Genomic DNA, 17,442 nt, shown 5'->3' with positions numbered 1-17,442 from the left:
GAACAGAGAGATCTTGGGGTTCATGTCCACAGATCTCTGAAGGTTGCCACTCCAGTGGATAGAGCCGTGAAGAAGGCCTATAGTGTGTTCGCGTTTATTAACAGGGGTCTTGAGTTTAAGAGCCGTGGGGTTATGCTGCAACTGTACATGACTCTGGTGAGACCACATTTGGAGTATTGTGTGCAGTTCTGGTCACCTCACTATCAGAAGGATGTGGAAGCATTGGAAAGGGTGCAAAGGAGATTTACCAGGATGCTGCCTGGTTTGGAGGATAGGTCTTATGAGGAAAGGTTGAAGGAGCTAGGGCTTTTCTCATTGGAGCGGAGGAGGATGAGAGGTGACTTAATAGATGTTTATAAGATGATGAGGTGGATAGATAGAGTGGACATTCAGAGACTATTTCCTCGGGTGGATGTAGCTGTTACAAGGGGGCATAACTATAAGATTCAGGGTGGGAGATATAGGAGGGATGTCCGAGGTCGGTTCTTTACTCAGAGAATGGCTAGGGTGTGGAATGGACTGCCTGCTGTGATAGTGGAGTCGGACACTTTAGGAACTTTCAAGCGGCTATTGGATAGGCACATGGAGCACACCAGAATGACAGGGAGTGGGATAGCTTGATCTTGATTTCGGACAAGGCTCGACACAACATCAAGGGCCAAAGGGCCTGTTCTGTGCTGTACTGTTCTATGTTCTATGGAAATACCTAGGACAGACATAAATGCACAATGTAAATACATAGGCACAGGAATCGGCTGAAGCATACAGGAGTGTAGTATTACTCAGTGGAGAAGATGTGTGAAGAGATCAGTTCAGTTCATAAAAAATGGGTCATTCAAGGGTCTGGTAACAGTGGGAAATACGCTGTTATTGAATCTGTTAGTGCGTGTTCTCAGAGTTGTCTATCTCCTGCCCGATGGAAGAAGTTGGAAGAGAGCATAACCTGGGCGGGAGGGTCTTTGATTATGCTTTCCAAAGGCAGCGGGAGGTGTAGACCAAGTCAATGGATGGGTGGCAGGTTCACGTGGTGGACTGGGCTGTGTTCACTGCTTTCTGTAGTTTCTTACGGCCTTGGGCCAAGCAGTTGCTGTACCAGGCTGTGATGCAGCCAGATAAGATGCTTTCTATAGTGAATCTGTAAACATTGGTAAGAGTCAATGTGGACATGCTGAACTTTCTTAGTTTCCTGAGGAAGTGTAGACGCTGTTATGCTTTCTTGTCGACATGGGTGGACCAGGACTGATTGCACATCTAGGAATTTGAAGCTGATCATCTTCTCCACTTCGGCATCACAGATACAGACAGTGTGTGTACGATACTCCGCTTCCTTAGTTTTACTGACCTTGAGGGAGAGATTGCTGTCATTGCATCATGCCAGTTCCTTCCTGTACTCTGACTCATCGTTGTTCGAGATCCGACCCACTATGTGTCATCAGCAAACATATAGATGGAGTTGGAGCCACATTTTGCCATACAGTCATGTATGTATCGGGGATATAGCAGGAGCCAAAGTATTTTGCCTTGCAGGGCCCCAGTATTAAGGACTATCGTGGAGGAGTGCAATTCAAAAGTGAGCAAGTAAAATGTCAGTTGTACAGAGGCTTGGTTAAACTGCATGTGGTGTATTGCTTTCAGTTCTGGGTACTGCATGTCAGGAAAGATATACTAGTCTTGGAAAGTTTACAGTGTGAATTCATCATTCTTATGCTTGGGCTTAAAGAGTTAAACTGAGGATCGGTTCATTTTCTTGCCTTAGATTTTCTCGAGTTGACAAGTTTTGAGGCTTTAAAAATGACAAAGGTTTTTAATTGGTAGGTACAGAAAAACAATTCACTTATTTGGAAAATCTAGAGAAAGGATCTGACCTCAGTTATTTAGAAGAAAATCAAGAAACACTTTATCCATACGAAAGGTTCTGAAATCTAGAATTTTATAATTGTTGTGGCACAAAATGAGTCTTCTCTGCAAGAGCAACCCATCTCACACCACTCACTCGCCTTTCCCCATAGCCCTGCAAATTACCTCATTTTCTTTGAAAGGTTCTGTTGAATCTGCCTCCAACAGAGGCAGTGAATTCCAGATCCTAACCAGTGGCTGTGTGAAAATGTTTTTCTTCATGTCACTGTTGCTTAATTTGCCAATCACCTTTAAAATCTCTGGTTCTCGAACTTTCTGTTAACTGAACTGTCGCTCCCTTCCTACTCTGTTCAGACATCTCAGAATTTTAAACACCTCAATCAAATCTCCTTTTAATCTTCACTTCTCTGATGAGACCAGCCTCAGATTCTCTGATCTATCTGCATAATCAAAGTTCTTCCTCCTAAGAACCTTTCTCATGAGTGCTTACTGCATCCTTTCTAATGCCTTCACATCGTTCCTAAAGTATGGCTCCCAAAACTGGACACAGTATTCCAGTTGAGGCTGTTGCTTTTGTGCCCAATATCCTTATTTATAAAGCCCAGGATCCTGTATGCTTAACTAATGACTTTCTCAACTTGTCCTGCCATCTTCAATGCTTTGTGTACGTGTATCTCCCAGATCCTTCTGCTCTTGCACCTCCTTAAAAATTGTGCCTTTTTTAATTATTATATCCCTTTGTTCTTCCAAACAAGGCAAATCACTTCACACTTCTCTCTATTAAATTCCATCTGCCCTTTATCTGTCCATTCCACCAGCTTGTGTTCTATTGAAGCTTATCATAGTCAATTCCCAGTTCATAATACTGGTTTTGTGTCTTCCTTGTACTGAAATCTGTGGATGCTGGGGGACAATTGAAATTCTCAAAAAGAGGAAATGGAACAAAGGAGGCTAAATGGAGTTGAGGCATAGAGCAGCCATGATCTAATTAAATGGCAGAGCAGGCTCAAGGGACTGCATGATCTACTCCTTTCCTATTTACTTGTTGCTTCTTTCATTACTAGGTTGGAGAGATTAATAAGTCAACTCAAAATGAACCTTTGCACCCACAACTGACAAAAGTGGAGACTCCAGTGGCAACAGCTTGTGACAAAGATGGTGAAGCGTTTATTTCCGCATCACATCTCCATTCTGTGAGTACATCTCTTGTCTCAGTGGAGGAATCAAGTCCCTTGTTTTCTCTGGAGTAGTAGTGATTTAAGAATTGCTGCTCTGAAGCGTAACTACTAAACAAAAACAACATTTTTTTTTTTTTTTAGAACTAGGAGCAGGAGTAGGCCATCTGGCCCCTCGAGCCTGCTCCGCCATTCAATGAGATCATGGCTGATCTTTTGTGGACTCAGCTCCACTTTCCGGCCCGAACACCATAACCCTTAATCCCTTTATTCTTCAAAAAACTATCTATCTTTACCTTAAAAACATGTAATGAAGGAGCCTCAACTGCTTCACTGGGCAAGGAATTCCATAGATTCACAACCCTTTGGGTGAAGAAGTTCCTCCTAAACTCAGTCCTAAATCTACTTCCCCTTATTTTGAGGCTATGCCCCCTAGTTCTGCTGTCACCCGCCAGTGGAAACAACCTGCCCGCATCTATCCTATCTATTCCCTTAATAATTTTAAATGTTTCTATAAGATCCCCCCTCATCCTTCTAAATTCCAACGAGTACAGTCCCAGTCTACTCAACCTCTCCTCATAATCCAACCCCTTCAGCTCTGGGATTAACCTAGTGAATCTCCTCTGCACACCCTCCAGCGCCAGTACGTCCTTTCTCAAGTAAGGAGACCAAAACTGAACACAATACTCCAGGTGTGGCCGCACTAACACCTTATACAATTGCAACATAACCTCCCTAGTCTTAAACTCCATCCCTCTAGCAATGAAGGACAAAATTCCATTTGCCTTCTTAATCACCTGTTGCACTTGTAAACCAACCTTCTGTGACTCATGCACTAGCACACCCAAGTCTCTCTGAACAGCGGCATGCTTTAATATTTTATCGTTTAAATAATAATCCCGTTTGCTGTTATTCCTACCAAAATGGATAACCTCACATTTGTCAACATTGTATTCCATCTGCCAGACCCTAGCCCATTCACTTAACCTATCCAAATCCCTCTGCAGACTTCCAGTATCCTCTGCACTTTTCGCTTTACCACTCATCTTAGTGTCATCTGCAAACTTGGACACATTGCCCTTGGTCCCCAACTCCAAATCATCAATGTAAATTGTGAACAATTGTGGGCCCAACACGGATCCCTGAGGGACACCACTAGCTACTGATTGCCAACCAGAGAAACACCCATTTATCCCAACTCTTTGCTTTCTATTAATTAACCAATCCTCTATCCATGCGACTACTTTACCCTTAATGCCATGCATCTTTATCTTATGCAGCAACCTTTTGTGTGGCACCTTGTCAAAGGCTTTCTGGAAATCCAGATATACCACATCCATCGGCTCCTCGTTATCTACTGCACTGGTAATGTCCTCAAAAAATTCCACTAAATTAGTTAGGCACGACCTGCCTTTTACGAACCCATGCTGCGTCTGCCCAATGGGACAATTTCTATCCAGATGCCTCGCAATTTCTTCCTTGATGATAGATTCCAGCATCCTCCCTATTACCGAAGTTAAACTCACTGGCCTATAATTTCCTGCTTTCTGCCTACCTCCTTTTTTAAACAGTGGCGTCACGTTTGCAAATTTCCAATCCACCGGGACCACCCCAGAGTCTAGTGAATTTTGGTAAATTATCACTAGTGCATCTGCAATTTCCCTCGCCATCTCTTTTAGCACTCTGGGATGCATTCCATCAGGGCCAGGAGACTTGTCTACCTTTAGCCCCATTAGCTTGCCCATCACTCCCTCCTTAGTGATAACAATCGTCTCAAGGTCCTCACCTGTCATAGCCTCATTTCTACCAGTCACTGGCATGTTATTTGTGTCTTCCACTGTGAAGACCGACCCAAAAAACCTGTTCAGTTCCTCAGCCATTTCCTCATTTCCCATTATTAAAACTCCCTTCTCATCCTCTAAAGGACCAATATTTACCTTAGCCACTCTTTTTTGTCTTATATATTTGTAGAAACTTTTACTATCTGTTTTTATATTCTGAGCAAGTTTACTCTCATACTCTATCTTACTCTTCTTTATAGCTTTTTTAGTAGCTTTCTGTTGCCCCCTAAAGATTTCCCAGTCCTCTAATCTCCCAGCAATCTTTGCCACTTTATATGCTTTTTCCTTCAATTTGATACTCTCCCTTATTTCCTTAGATATCCACGGTCGATTTTCCCTCTTTCTTCCGTCCTTCCTTTTTGTTGGTATAAACCTTTGCTGAGCACTGTGAAAAATCGCTTGGAAGGTTCTCCACTGTTCCTCAACTGTTCCACCATAAAGTCTTAGCTCCCAGTCTACCTTAGCTAGTTCTTCTCTCATCCCCTTGTAATCTCCTTTGTTTAAACACAAAACACTAGTATTTGATTTTACTTTCTCACCCTCCATCTGTATTTTAAATTCCACCATATTGTGATCGCTCCTTCCGAGAGGATCCCTAACTATGAGATCATGAATCAATCCTGTCTCATTACACAGGACAAGATCTAGGACCGCTTGTTCCCTCGTAGGTTCCATTACATACTGTTCTAGGAAACTATCGCGGATACATTCTATAAACTCCTCCTCACGGTTGCCTTGACCGACCTGGTTAAACCAATCGACATGTAGATTAAAATCCCCCATGATGGGCGGCACGGTGGCACAGTGGTTAGCATTGCTGCCTACGGCGCTGAGGACCCGGGTTCGAATCCCGGCCCTGGGTCACTGTCCGTGAGGAGTTTGCACATTCTCCCTGTGTCTGCGTGGGTTTCACCCCCACAACCCAAAGATGTGCAGGATAGGTGGATTGGCTACGCTAAATTGCCCCTTAATTGGAAAAAAATAATTGGGTACTCTAAATTTATTAAAAAAAAAAAAAAAAAAAAAATCCCCCATGATAACTGCTGTACCATTTCTACATGCATCAGTTATTTCTTTGTTTATTGCCTGCCCCACCATCTCGTTACTATTTGGTGGCCGATAGACTACTCCTATCAGTGACTTTTTCGCCTTACTATTCCTGATTTCCACCCAAATGGATTCAACCTTATCCTCCATAGCACCGATGTCATCCCTTACTATTGCCCGGATGTCATCCTTAAATAACAGAGCAACACCACCTCCCTTACCATCCACTCTGTCCTTCCGAATAGTTTGATACCCTCGGATATTTAACTCCCAGTCGTGACCATCCTTTAACCATGTTTCAGTAATGGCCACTAAATCATAGTCCTTCACGATGATTTGTGCCACCAACTCATTTACTTTATTCCGAATACTACGAGCATTCAGGTAAAGTACACTTATGTTGGTTTTTTTACCTCTGTTTTGAATCTTAACATCTCCAGTTTTATTCCTTTTGTTATTACTGGGCCTATTCACTGTGCTCCCCTCAGTCCCTGTACCTTGTACTGTCGCCCTTATGGATTTCTGACTATGTCTTCTCTGCCTTGCACTTTTCCCCTTACTTCCTTTTGTTTCTGTCCCTGTTTTACTACCTTCCAACTTCCAGCATTGGTTCCCATCCCCCTGCCACATTAGTTTAAACCCTCCCCAACAGCTCTAGAAAACACCCCCCTAGGACATCGGTTCCAGTCCTGCCCAAGTGCAGACCGTCCGGTTTGTACTGGTCCCACCTCCCCCAGAACCGGTCCCAATGCCCCAGGAATTTGAATCCCTCCCTCTTGCACCATCTCTCGAGCCACGCATTCATCCTATCTATCCTGACATTCCTACTCTGACTAGCTCGTGGCACTGGTAGCAATCCTGAGATTATTACCTTTGAGGTCCTACTTTTTAGTTTAACTCCTAACTCCCTGAATTCCGCTTGTAGGACCTCATCCCGTTTTTTACCTATATCGTTGGTGCCTATGTGCACCACGACAGCTGGCTGTTCACCCTCCCCCCCCTAGAATGTCCTGCAGCCGCTCCGAGACATCCTTGACCCTTGCACCAGGGAGGCAACATACCATCCTGGAGTCTCGATTGCGTCCACAGAACCGCCTGTCTATTCCCCTTACGATCGAGTCCCCTATCACTATAGCCCTGCCATTTTTCTTCCTGCTCTGCTGTGCAGCAGAGCCAGCCACGGTGCCATGAACCTGGCTGCTGCTGCCTTCCCCTGGTGAGCCATCTCCCTCAACAGTATCCAAAGCGGTATATCTGTTTTGCAGGGAGATGACCGCAGGGGACACCTGCACTGCCTTCCTACTCTTGCTCTTTCTTTTGGTCACCCATTTTCTATCTCCCTCAGTAACCTTCACCTGCGGTGTGACCAACTCGCTAAACGTGCTATCCACGACCTCCTCAGCATCGCGGATGCTCCAAAGTGAGTCCATCCGCAGCTCCAGAGCCGTCAAGCGGTCTAACAAGAGCTGCAACTGAACACACTTCTTGCACGTGAAGGAGCCAGGGACAGTGGACGTGTCCCTGAGCTCCCACATCGCACACGAGGAGCATGACACGGGTCTGGGATCTCCTGCCATGTCTTAAACCCTTGGTAAACTTAAACAACTACAATTTCAAAATAAAAATAAGTAAATTAGACAATGAAAAGAAAAAGAGAGACTACTTACCAGTCACTTACCAGGGTTAAAGAGCACCTCCTCACACTCTGCACCGAATTACCTCACTGCACCAAATGACCAAATTTCAATCCTCCACTCTGTACGAGTCTCACTCCGGATGAGTCTCCTGGAAAGTGCTTTCATTCTAACTTATTCTTTAGCAGGGCTTCAAAACTTAGTCTTTCTTTTCTCCTGCAGTCTACAGATATTATAACCTCAACTTGGCATTGTCTAATCACTACTTCCCAATTTATGTCACCTTCTATGTAATCATGGCAGTGTCCTATAAAATAACATTTGGCTTCTCCATTTGTTGACCTTGTCATGCTAAGTGCGTTAATGTGACTCCTTACTTGAGCATGTGACTGATGAAAAACCATTGACTTGTGTACTGAAGAGTCCAGCTACTATCTCTGTACCCTGGATACCGTTGACTTCATGCTATTGTATTTTGTGTCACTGACCTTCAGCCACTGTTGCTCTCGCCTGAGTGTCACTGACCTCGAGCCACTATATCCCAGTTGTCACTGAACTCAAACTGCCCACTATATCATGCATTCAAAGAACAAAGAAAATTACAGCACATTTCGGGCAGCACGGTAGCATGGTGGTTAGCATAAATGCTTCACAGCTCCAGGGTCCCAGGTTCGGTTCCCGGTTGGGTCACTGTCTGTGCGGAGTCTGCACGTCCTCCCCGTGTGTGCGTGGGTTTCCTCCGGGTGCTCCGGTTTCCTCCCACAGTCCAAAGATGTGCGGGTTAGGTGGATTGGCCATGCTAAACTGCCCGTAGTGTCCTAAAAAAGTAAGGTTAAGGGGGGGGGGCTTGTTGGGTTATGGGTATAGGGTGAATACGTGGGTTTGAGTAGGGTGATCATTGCTCGGCACAACATCGAGGGCCGAAGGGCCTGTTCTGTGCTGTACTGTTCTATGTTCTAGGAACAAGCCCTTCGGCCCTCCCAGCCTGCGCCGATCCAGATCCTTTATCTAAACCTGTCTCCTATTTTCCAAGGTCTACTTCCCTCTGTTCCCGCCAGTTCAGATTGTATTCTTCTCTTTGAAGTTAAGGCTCCTTCATTACATGTTTTTAAGGTAAAGATAGATAGTTTTTTGAAGAATAAAGGGATTAAGGGTTATGGTGTTCGGGCCGGAAAGTGGAGCTGAGTCCACAAAAGATCAGCCATGATCTCATTGAATGGCGGAGCAGGCTCGAGGGGCCAGATGGCCTACTCCTGCTCCTATTTCTTATGTTCTTATGTTCATATACCTGTCTAGATGCCTCTTAAATTATGCTATCGTGCCCGCCTCTACCACCTCCGCTGGTAAAGCATTCCAGGCACCCACCACCACCCTCTGCGTAAAAAACTTTCCACCCACATCTCATGTTCAGAATGGAGTTCAGATACGAGTGGCGTAGCGCAAGGATCTGTTCTGGGGCCGTTGCTGTTTGTCATTTTTATAAATGACCCAGAGGAGGGCGCAGAAGATTGGGTGAGTAAATTTGCAGACGACACTAAAGTCGGTGGAGTTGTAGACAGTGTGGAAGGATGTTGCAGGTTACAGAGGGACAGAGATAAGCTGCAGAGCTGGGCTGAGAGGTGGCAAATTGAGTTTAATGTAGAGAAGTGTGAGGTGATTCACTTTGGAAAGAATAACAGGAATGCGGACTATTTGGCTAATGGTACAATTCTTGGTAGTGTGGATGAGCAGAGGGATCTCGGTGTCCATGTACATAGATCCCTGAAAGTTGCCACCCAGGTTGATAGGGTTGTGAAGAAGGCCTATGGTGTGTTGGCCTTTATTGGTAGAGGGATTGAGTTCCGGAGCCATGAGATCATGTTGCAGCTGTACAAAACTCTGGTATGGCCACTTTTGGAGTATTGCGTACAGTTCTGGTCGCCTCATTATAGGAAGGACGTGGAAGCTTGGAACGGGTGCAGAGGAGATTTACCAGGATGTTGCCTGGTATGGAGGGAAAATCTTATGAGGAAAGGCTGATGGACTTGAGGTTGTTTTCGTTAGAGAGAAGAAGGTTAAGAGGTGACTTAATAGAGGCATACAAAATGATCAGAGGGTTAGATAGGGTGGACAGTGAGAGCCTTCTCCCGCGGATGGAGGTGGCTAGCACGAGGGGACATAACCTTAAATTGAGGGGTAATAGATATAGGACAGAGGTCAGAGGTGGGTTTTTTACGCAAAGAGTGGTGAGGCCGTGGAATGCCCTACCTGCAACAGTAATGAACTCGCCAACATTGAGGGCATTTAAAAGCTTATTGGATAAGCATATGGATGATAATGGCATAGTGTAGGTTAGATGGCCTTTAGGTTTTGACTTCCCATGTCGGTGCAATATCGTGGGCCGAAGGGCCTGTACTGCGCTGTATCGTTCTATGTTCTATGTTCTATCTCCCTTAAACTTTCCCCCTCTCACCTTGAAATTGTGACCCCTTGTAACTGACACTCCCACTCTTGGGAAAAGCTTGTTGTTATCCACCCTGTCCATACCTCTCATAATTTTGTAGACCTCAATCAGGTCCCCCCTCAACCTCCGTCTTTCCAACGAAAACAATCCTAATCTACTCAACCTTTCTTCATAGCTAGCACCTTCCATACCAGGCAACATCCTGGTGAACCTCCTCTGCACCCTCTCCAAAACATCCACATCCTTCAGGTAATGTGGCGACCAGAACTGCACACAGTATTCCAAATGTGGCCGAACCAAAGTCCTATACAATTGTAACATGACCTGCCAACTCTTGTACTCAATACCCCGTCTGATGAAGGCAAGCATGCTGTATGCCTTCTTGACCACTCTATCAAGCTGCGTTGCTTCAGGGTACAATTTGTCTGACCTCGCGCCATTATATTGTATCACTAGATGCGGCATAAATAGGCAGATGCTAACTGTTTTCCATGTTTTGCAGTTGAAACGAAAGCGTATTGGTGTAGGAGGCCAAAGTTCACCCAGCCCATTCCAGACCGCAGGAGAGTTGCTAAAGAACTCGGTGCTAGTGAACAATGAGCAGAGGAGTGGTGCTGGTTCAGAGAGTCCGGTATACCACTCTGACAGAACTGGAAAAAAAGATACAAGATCTCAAGATGTCTCAAAGCCCTCTGAAGGTAACAATGAGTCGACAGGACATTCCTTGTCTCCCCAGTCCAGTCCAAGCAAGAAGAAACCCACTAAAAAACAACTACTGGCAGAGAGCGCCAAGAAAGACTCTCAGAATATTGCTAAATTGTTTCAGCAGTGCAAATCTAAAGGGGTAGCAGAGGCCTCAGCCAAGGGTCTCATTAACGTCTGCAGCATCCTTGTTAATGATGCACAAGAAGGGGACAACAGGAAAGGATCCCCTTCCACTTGGATGTTGCCTGAGGAGCTGGAATCTTCTCCAGATCTCGATAAAGTGACTAAGACTGTAAATTTGAACACAACACAGAAACATTTGCAGACCTGTCATGACATGGAGGAAAAGACAAGGTAATGCTAAAAACTGCACAACGGATGTCCCTTTATTCAATTTTATTTCTGCCTATCGACTTCCTTTGTGTTCATCAAAAAGGGATGTTTCTGATAGGGAAGGGTATATTCTCCAGTTTAGGCTCCTAATGTTAGCGTCAAACTTCTTTTACACTTACAATTTAGGCTGAGGCCCATTTTAGACTAAAGGCTTGTCATTTCACACATTAGGTGTTCCTCTTGTGGCCATTTTGGGTGAGATTAGTGTTGAAACAATCTTGGTGCTGTACACTGGATTGAGGCTGCTCGTATTTCATGAAACACTTGTAGGCAGCAGACAACCTTGTTACATATCACTGGTTAGGCCTCAGCTGGAGTATAGTGCACAATTCTGGGCATCATACTGTAGGAAGTCCCTTGAAAAGGCACAATAGAAGTTTACCAGGTTAATACCAGGGATGATGATGTGTAATTTGGAGATTGGAGAAGCTGGGATTGTTTTCCATGGTGCTGGGAAGGTTAAGGGAGATATTCAAATAATGAAGGAAATATGGAGAAACTATTTCCTCTGTTAGGTGGTAACCTGAGGTCATAACTTTAAAATAACTGGCAAAAGAGGAGAAATGAGGAGCAATTTATTTACACTGAGGGTTGTTAGTATCTGGAATGCATGAAAGAGATGGCAGGATCCAATTCCAAAGCAGCTTTCAAAAGACAATTGGGCATGCACTCTGCAGGGCTTATGGGAAATGAGGGTAAGTTGGACAGTTCTTTCCAAAAGCTCCCACAGGCATGACAGGCAGAATGGTCCCTTTCTGTTCTGTAAGTTTCGATGAATCTTTCATCCGATGAGGCTGTGCTGGATTTCAACCCCTCCCAAGGCTGTAAAGGAAGCCTCAAGCACACTCCACCACTTACACTCATTAATTATTGGATCTAATCTCTATTTTTTTCATAGCATTTGTGTAAATGGTACGTGCAGCATAACAACCCTCTTGTCCAATTCTTTACGCCCGTTAGTGTGTTCCCCACATTTGAAGCCACTAGGTTACAAAAGAACATAAGAAATAGAAAGAAAAGTAGGCCATTTGGCTCTTTGAACCTGCTGTACAATTCAATAAGATCACGGCAGATCTGATTGTGGTCTGACTTCATTTTTCCTATCTGCCCGCCATTAATCCTCGACTCCTTTGCAGATCAAAAATCTATCTCGGTCTTATATACATTCAGTGACTTCGCCTCCACTGCTCTCTGGTGTCAAGAATTCCAAATATTAACTGCTCCTCATCCCCATGTAAAATGGGAGACTCCTCATTGAAACTGTGCCTCCACATGGGAAAACATCCTCTCAGGATCTACACTGTCAAGTCCCCTCAGAATATGTGTTTCAATAAGATCACATCTTATTCTTCGAAACACCAGTGAGTATGGGCTAACCTACTCAATCTTACCCCGAAGACAACTCCTTCATTCCAGGAATTAAGCTGATGAACCTCCTCCAATGCAAATATACCCCTCCTTAAATGAGGAGACCAAAACTATTCAGGACTCAAGGTGTGGTCTCACCAATGCCCTGTACAGTTTTAGCTTGATTTCACTACTTTTATACTCCACCCCCACTGGCAAAAAAGTTTAATATTCCATTTGTCTTCCGCGTTTCTTGCTGAACCTCGATGCTAACTTTTCTTGTTCTTTTACTGTAGATTAGTGTTACACAGTGACATACTCGATTGGCAAGCCATTCAGAAATGATGCCATGAAAAGTAGAACAATTTTTTTTGCAAAGACAGTAATGTGACACATGTTCGCAACAAACCCAGCAGGAGTGATGCTTGTCGAACCACTGAAACCTCGGTGCATCTTCCCTGCCATGTTTTCAATGCTCACATCCTTTCAGTCTGAGCTGAATATGTAATGTGCCGGAAGAGGCATTTTAAACTATTAATGCAAAAAATGAAAGAACAAAAATTTTCTTTTCATAATAACTAATTGTATATATTTTTTAAGGTTAATTTCCTCCACTCATCTTGAGTTCTCTTGGTGGGTTAATTACATTCCCACAATCTGGTACTGCACTAACATCTCCCACATGGTTTCCAACTCACTGGATGAAGATGAATGGTGGAATATTCCACTCTGAAGTCTAAGTTCAATGGTGGGCATGGAAGTGAGAGTGATTCCCACTGGGGGGGGAGGACAGAATGGCTGAACGTGTGCAATCTTGCACTGTTCAGCTCATTATTTATGCAACGGTGTGGAGCATGGTGCGGTGAATTTTGGGGTGGAGGGTGCAGGAAGTCCTCCCCCCCACTTCCCGGTTAACCTAATGGGTTCAAAGGTCTGGATGCCATATTGAAAGGACACTCATACAGCCTCCCTCCCGTCTCCATATAGTCTCTGCCTACCAGGTCAAACTTCTCACAAGTCCTGAAAGGCGTGCTGTTAGGTAAATTGAACATTCTGAATTCTTCCTCTATGTACCTGAACAGGCGCCGGAATGTGGCGACTAAGGGCTTTTCACAGTAACTTCATTGCAGTGTTAATGTAAGCCTACTTCTGACAAAGATTAATATTATTATTACATGCTACTGACGTGCAGATGGAAAAGTGAACATTATAATTTTCTGCTGATGGAAACTTAATCCCTGTGAGGTGGCCTTTAATGAGCATGCATGACATTGTAAAAGGCTTCCTAATATGGTTTATTAGGAAGCTGAACCCACCTTTAAACTGCCTTTAAAGTCCTGAGAACAGAATCCTTGACAAGTCACCCCTCACACCAAATTAAGTTGACCCACCCACCAAAAGCTCTCTGCTGCTGGCGGGACGAGACGATACCAGCCGAAGAGTGGGAACCATGGCTCTATCCCCAGCCTCTTGTCTCTCCCAACACCCTCCCTGAACCGCCATGGATGCACCACAGATAACTTTTTATATTCACTGATAGCAACTGCTCCTGTAAGTGCTCTCTTGCATACCAACGTAGATTTTCACTGCCGAATATCTATAGGGTATCACAGGAGTGAAACCACTTGTGATGTTACTCCAATATTTACGTATTATGTTTATAATCGCGTATGATGTTCTTGAGAAACTACCTGGTGCTCTTCCTGCCTATGTCGTTAGTACCTATGTGTACTGTGATTCATTCCAGACTCTTGCTCTTTCCTCATAGCCCATGCAGTTTTTTAATTCAAAGTGTTCGTCCCAATTCGCTTGATTTGAAAGTTACTATTGAATCTGCTTTTCATCATCACCCTTTCAGGGGGTGCATTACAGTTCATAACTTTGTGTAAAATAAAAGTGTACTTGTGGTCCCTCAATCTTTCTGCCACGGGATACCATTTCTCCTCATTTACTTTGTCAGAACCTTGTTATCATTATGAATATCTTTATCAAATCTCCTCTTGTGGGGCAAAGGCAGGCCTTTGGTATTAAGGGACAGATTAGCCAAAAACCAACTAATGGAACAGGTTTGAGGGTCCAAATGGACTACTTAAAGAGAAAATGATATCAAATATATAGGGAAGGTCTGTGATAGGTTTGTATGTTGCTGTTCATGTCCCAGGATATTCTTCTTGATGTGTATTGTTATTTCACTAAGTGACAGAGGTAGGCACACAGAAAAAATTCCTCGTGGGAAAATGCTGGATGATGCAAGCAGCCAAGGCTGGAAAGCTGCCCCCTCTGCTAGTGAGAAAAGACCAGCAACAGATGAGGTAAGTCACCTTGATGTTTGTTACTCTCGCTCTGACTTGGCTCTTTGTGCCTTGAACTTATCATCTATATTCTTTCAGAGACTAGGGTCACTGGATCTGAAACGACAACGAACTAGCAGCAATTCCTCCATCTTATGCCCACCTGAAGTTAAAGGCAGTCAGATCAAGAAGAAGGTGACATTTGAATCCTTGTTTCAGTCAAGTCAGAGGGAGAGCACCAAGGCACCTCCAGTTTCATCAAACGGAGGACAACTGAAACAGACAGCAGACATCGTTGTCAAATGCCTGACTCCTTATTACAAGGAGGGAAGGTTTGCATCCAAGGTAAAATTGAATTGTTGGTGAATCAGAATAAAACACGTGAAGCCCTTTGTTCTTAATTTGGGGACTAGCGGACCTTTGTGGCATTGCTCATTATACATACATGGTTGATTTGCAGTCCTTATGAATAATGGCTCATGTTTACATTCCTACAGGATTTATTTAAAGCCTTTGCTCGACACCTCTCTCATTTACTGCTTGTGGAAGAGAATGCTGTGAAAAGAAATGGTAAGAATAGACTCCGCCTTCATTTGTGTCCTGGGAAAGGCAATATACCATTAGCCTGAGAGGCAAGTGCTTGGAATGCAGGATAAGCTTCTCTCCAGATAAAGCAATCTCCTGGATGATCAATGTAATGTTAGGGGTGTGTAGGATTTTGACATTGAGGGAGAGATTGTTGTTGTTGCACCATGCCACTAGGTTCTCCATCTCCCTCCTGTACTCTTGACTCATCGTTGTTTAAGATCCGACCCACTATGGTCGTGTCATCAGCAAACTTGTAGATGGAATTGGAGCTGAATTTAGCCACACAGTTGCGTGTGGATAGGGAGGATAGTGGGGGCTAAGTATGCAGCCTTGCAGGGCCCCAATATTGAGGATTATCGTGGAGGAGGTGTCATTGTGTATCCTTACTGATTGTGGTGTTTGGGCCTGGAAGTCAAGGATCCAGTTGCAGAGAGTGGAGCCAAGTCCTAGGTTTTGGAGTTTGGATCTGAGCCTGGCTGGGATTATGGTGTCGAAGGCGGAGCAAACTCGATCGGCCGAGTGGCCGAATTCTTCTCCTATGTCCTTGTTTTAAAATAAATTTAGTGTACCCAATAAATTTTTTCCAATTAAGGGGCAATTTAGCGTGGCCAATCCACCTATCCTGCACATCTTTGGGTTGTGGGGGCGAAACCCACACAGACACGGGGAGAATATGCAAACTCCACACGGACAGTGACCCAGAGCTGGGATCGAACCTGGGACCTCGGCGCAGTGAGGCAGCAGGGCTAACCCACTGCGCCACCGTGCTGCCCTCCTGCTCTCATGTCTTCTGGTCTAATAGGCTTTCTGTTGTAGGACTCCTTGTTGTCGAGATGCTCCAAGGCTGAGTGTAGGGCCAGGGATTAAGAAGGCAAATGGAATTTTGTCCTTCATTGCTAGAGGGATGGAGTTTAAGACTAGGGAGGTTATGTTGCAATTGTATAAGGTGTTAGTGCGGCCACACCTGGAGTATTGTGTTCAGTTTTGGTCTCCTTACTTGAGAAAGGACGTACTGGCGCTGGAGGTTAATCCCAGAGCTGAAGGGGTTGGATTATGAGGAGAGGTTGAGTAGACTGGGACTGTACTCGTTGGAATTTAGAAGGATGAGGGGGGATCTTATAGAAACATTTAAAATTATGAAGGGAATAGATAGGATAGATGCGGGCAGGTTGTTTCCACTGGCGGGTGACAGCAGAACTAGGGGGCATAGCCTCAAAATAAGGGGAAGTAGATTTAGAACTGAGTTTAGGAGGAACTTCTTCACCCAAAGGGTTGTGAATCTATGGAATTCCTTGCCCAGTGAAGCAGTTGAGGCTCCTTCATTACATGTTTTTAAGGTAAAGATAGATAGTTTTTTGAAGAATAAAGGAATTAAGGGTTATGGTGTTCGGGCCGGAAAGTGGAGCTGAGTCCACAAAAGATCAGCCATGATCTCATTGAATGGCGGAGCAGGCTCGAGGGGCCAGATGGCCTACTCCTGCTCCTATTTCTTATGTTCTTATGACAGCATCTGTTGTGGACTGATTCTGGTGGTATGCAAATTGCAGTGGATCAAGGAATTCTGGGCGTATGGGGTTCATGTGTCTCATGACCAACCTTTCAAAGTATTTCATAATGATAGATGTCAAGGCCACTGGATGACAGTTGTTGAGGCACATTGTCTGGTTCTTCTTTGGCATTGGTATGATGATGGCCTTGAAGCAGGTGGGAACCTTGGAATGGAGTAAAAGGGAGGTTGAAGATGTCTGCGAACACACCCGCCAGTTGGTTTGCGCAAGATCTGAGTGCACGGCCAGGGACTCCATCAGGACCCGTTGCTTTTCTTGGATTCACTTTCAAGAAGGCCGATCAGACTTCTAAGGCTGTGACAGTAGGTGTGGGTGTGTCCGAGGCTATTGGGGCAGTTGACAATGGTTTGTTGGCTTCCTGCTCGAAACGAGCATAGAATGCATTGAGTTCATCGGGGAGGTGTGCGCTGTTGCTGGAGATTCTGCTCAGCTTTGCCTTGTAGCCAGTTATGTTGTTTAAGCCTTGCCACAACTGATGAGAGGCTGGTTAGGCTGGGGTTGTTCTCCTGCGAGCAGAGAAGGCTGTGAGGGGATCTGATTGAGGTGTACAAAA

The 17,442-nt window shown here is 44.6% G+C and overlaps 1 protein-coding gene across 4 annotated transcripts in view; it reads left to right on the top strand.

Moving 5' to 3' along the window:
• Window positions 1-17,442, top strand: part of recql5 (RecQ helicase-like 5) — a 197,391-nt gene that overhangs the window by 159,871 nt on the left and 20,078 nt on the right. For 2 of the 4 annotated variants that reach the window (XM_038777715.1, XM_038777713.1), the window contains exons 14-18: window positions 2,922-3,050; window positions 10,500-11,056; window positions 14,640-14,754; window positions 14,833-15,078; window positions 15,231-15,303. In XM_038777715.1, the coding sequence (XP_038633643.1) occupies window positions 2,922-3,050; window positions 10,500-11,056; window positions 14,640-14,754; window positions 14,833-15,078; window positions 15,231-15,303 (1,120 nt within the window). Of the gene's footprint in view, window positions 1-2,921; window positions 3,051-10,499; window positions 11,057-14,639; window positions 14,755-14,832; window positions 15,079-15,230; window positions 15,304-17,442 lie in introns of those variants that run through there. The other 2 variants (XM_038777714.1, XR_005458018.1) reach the window with 2 other exon arrangements.

This window comes from Scyliorhinus canicula, chromosome 18 (assembly GCF_902713615.1).
Source record: "Scyliorhinus canicula chromosome 18, sScyCan1.1, whole genome shotgun sequence".
Taxonomy (NCBI): Eukaryota; Metazoa; Chordata; class Chondrichthyes; order Carcharhiniformes; family Scyliorhinidae; genus Scyliorhinus; species Scyliorhinus canicula.
This window is presented reverse-complemented; position numbering and strand designations above follow the sequence as displayed.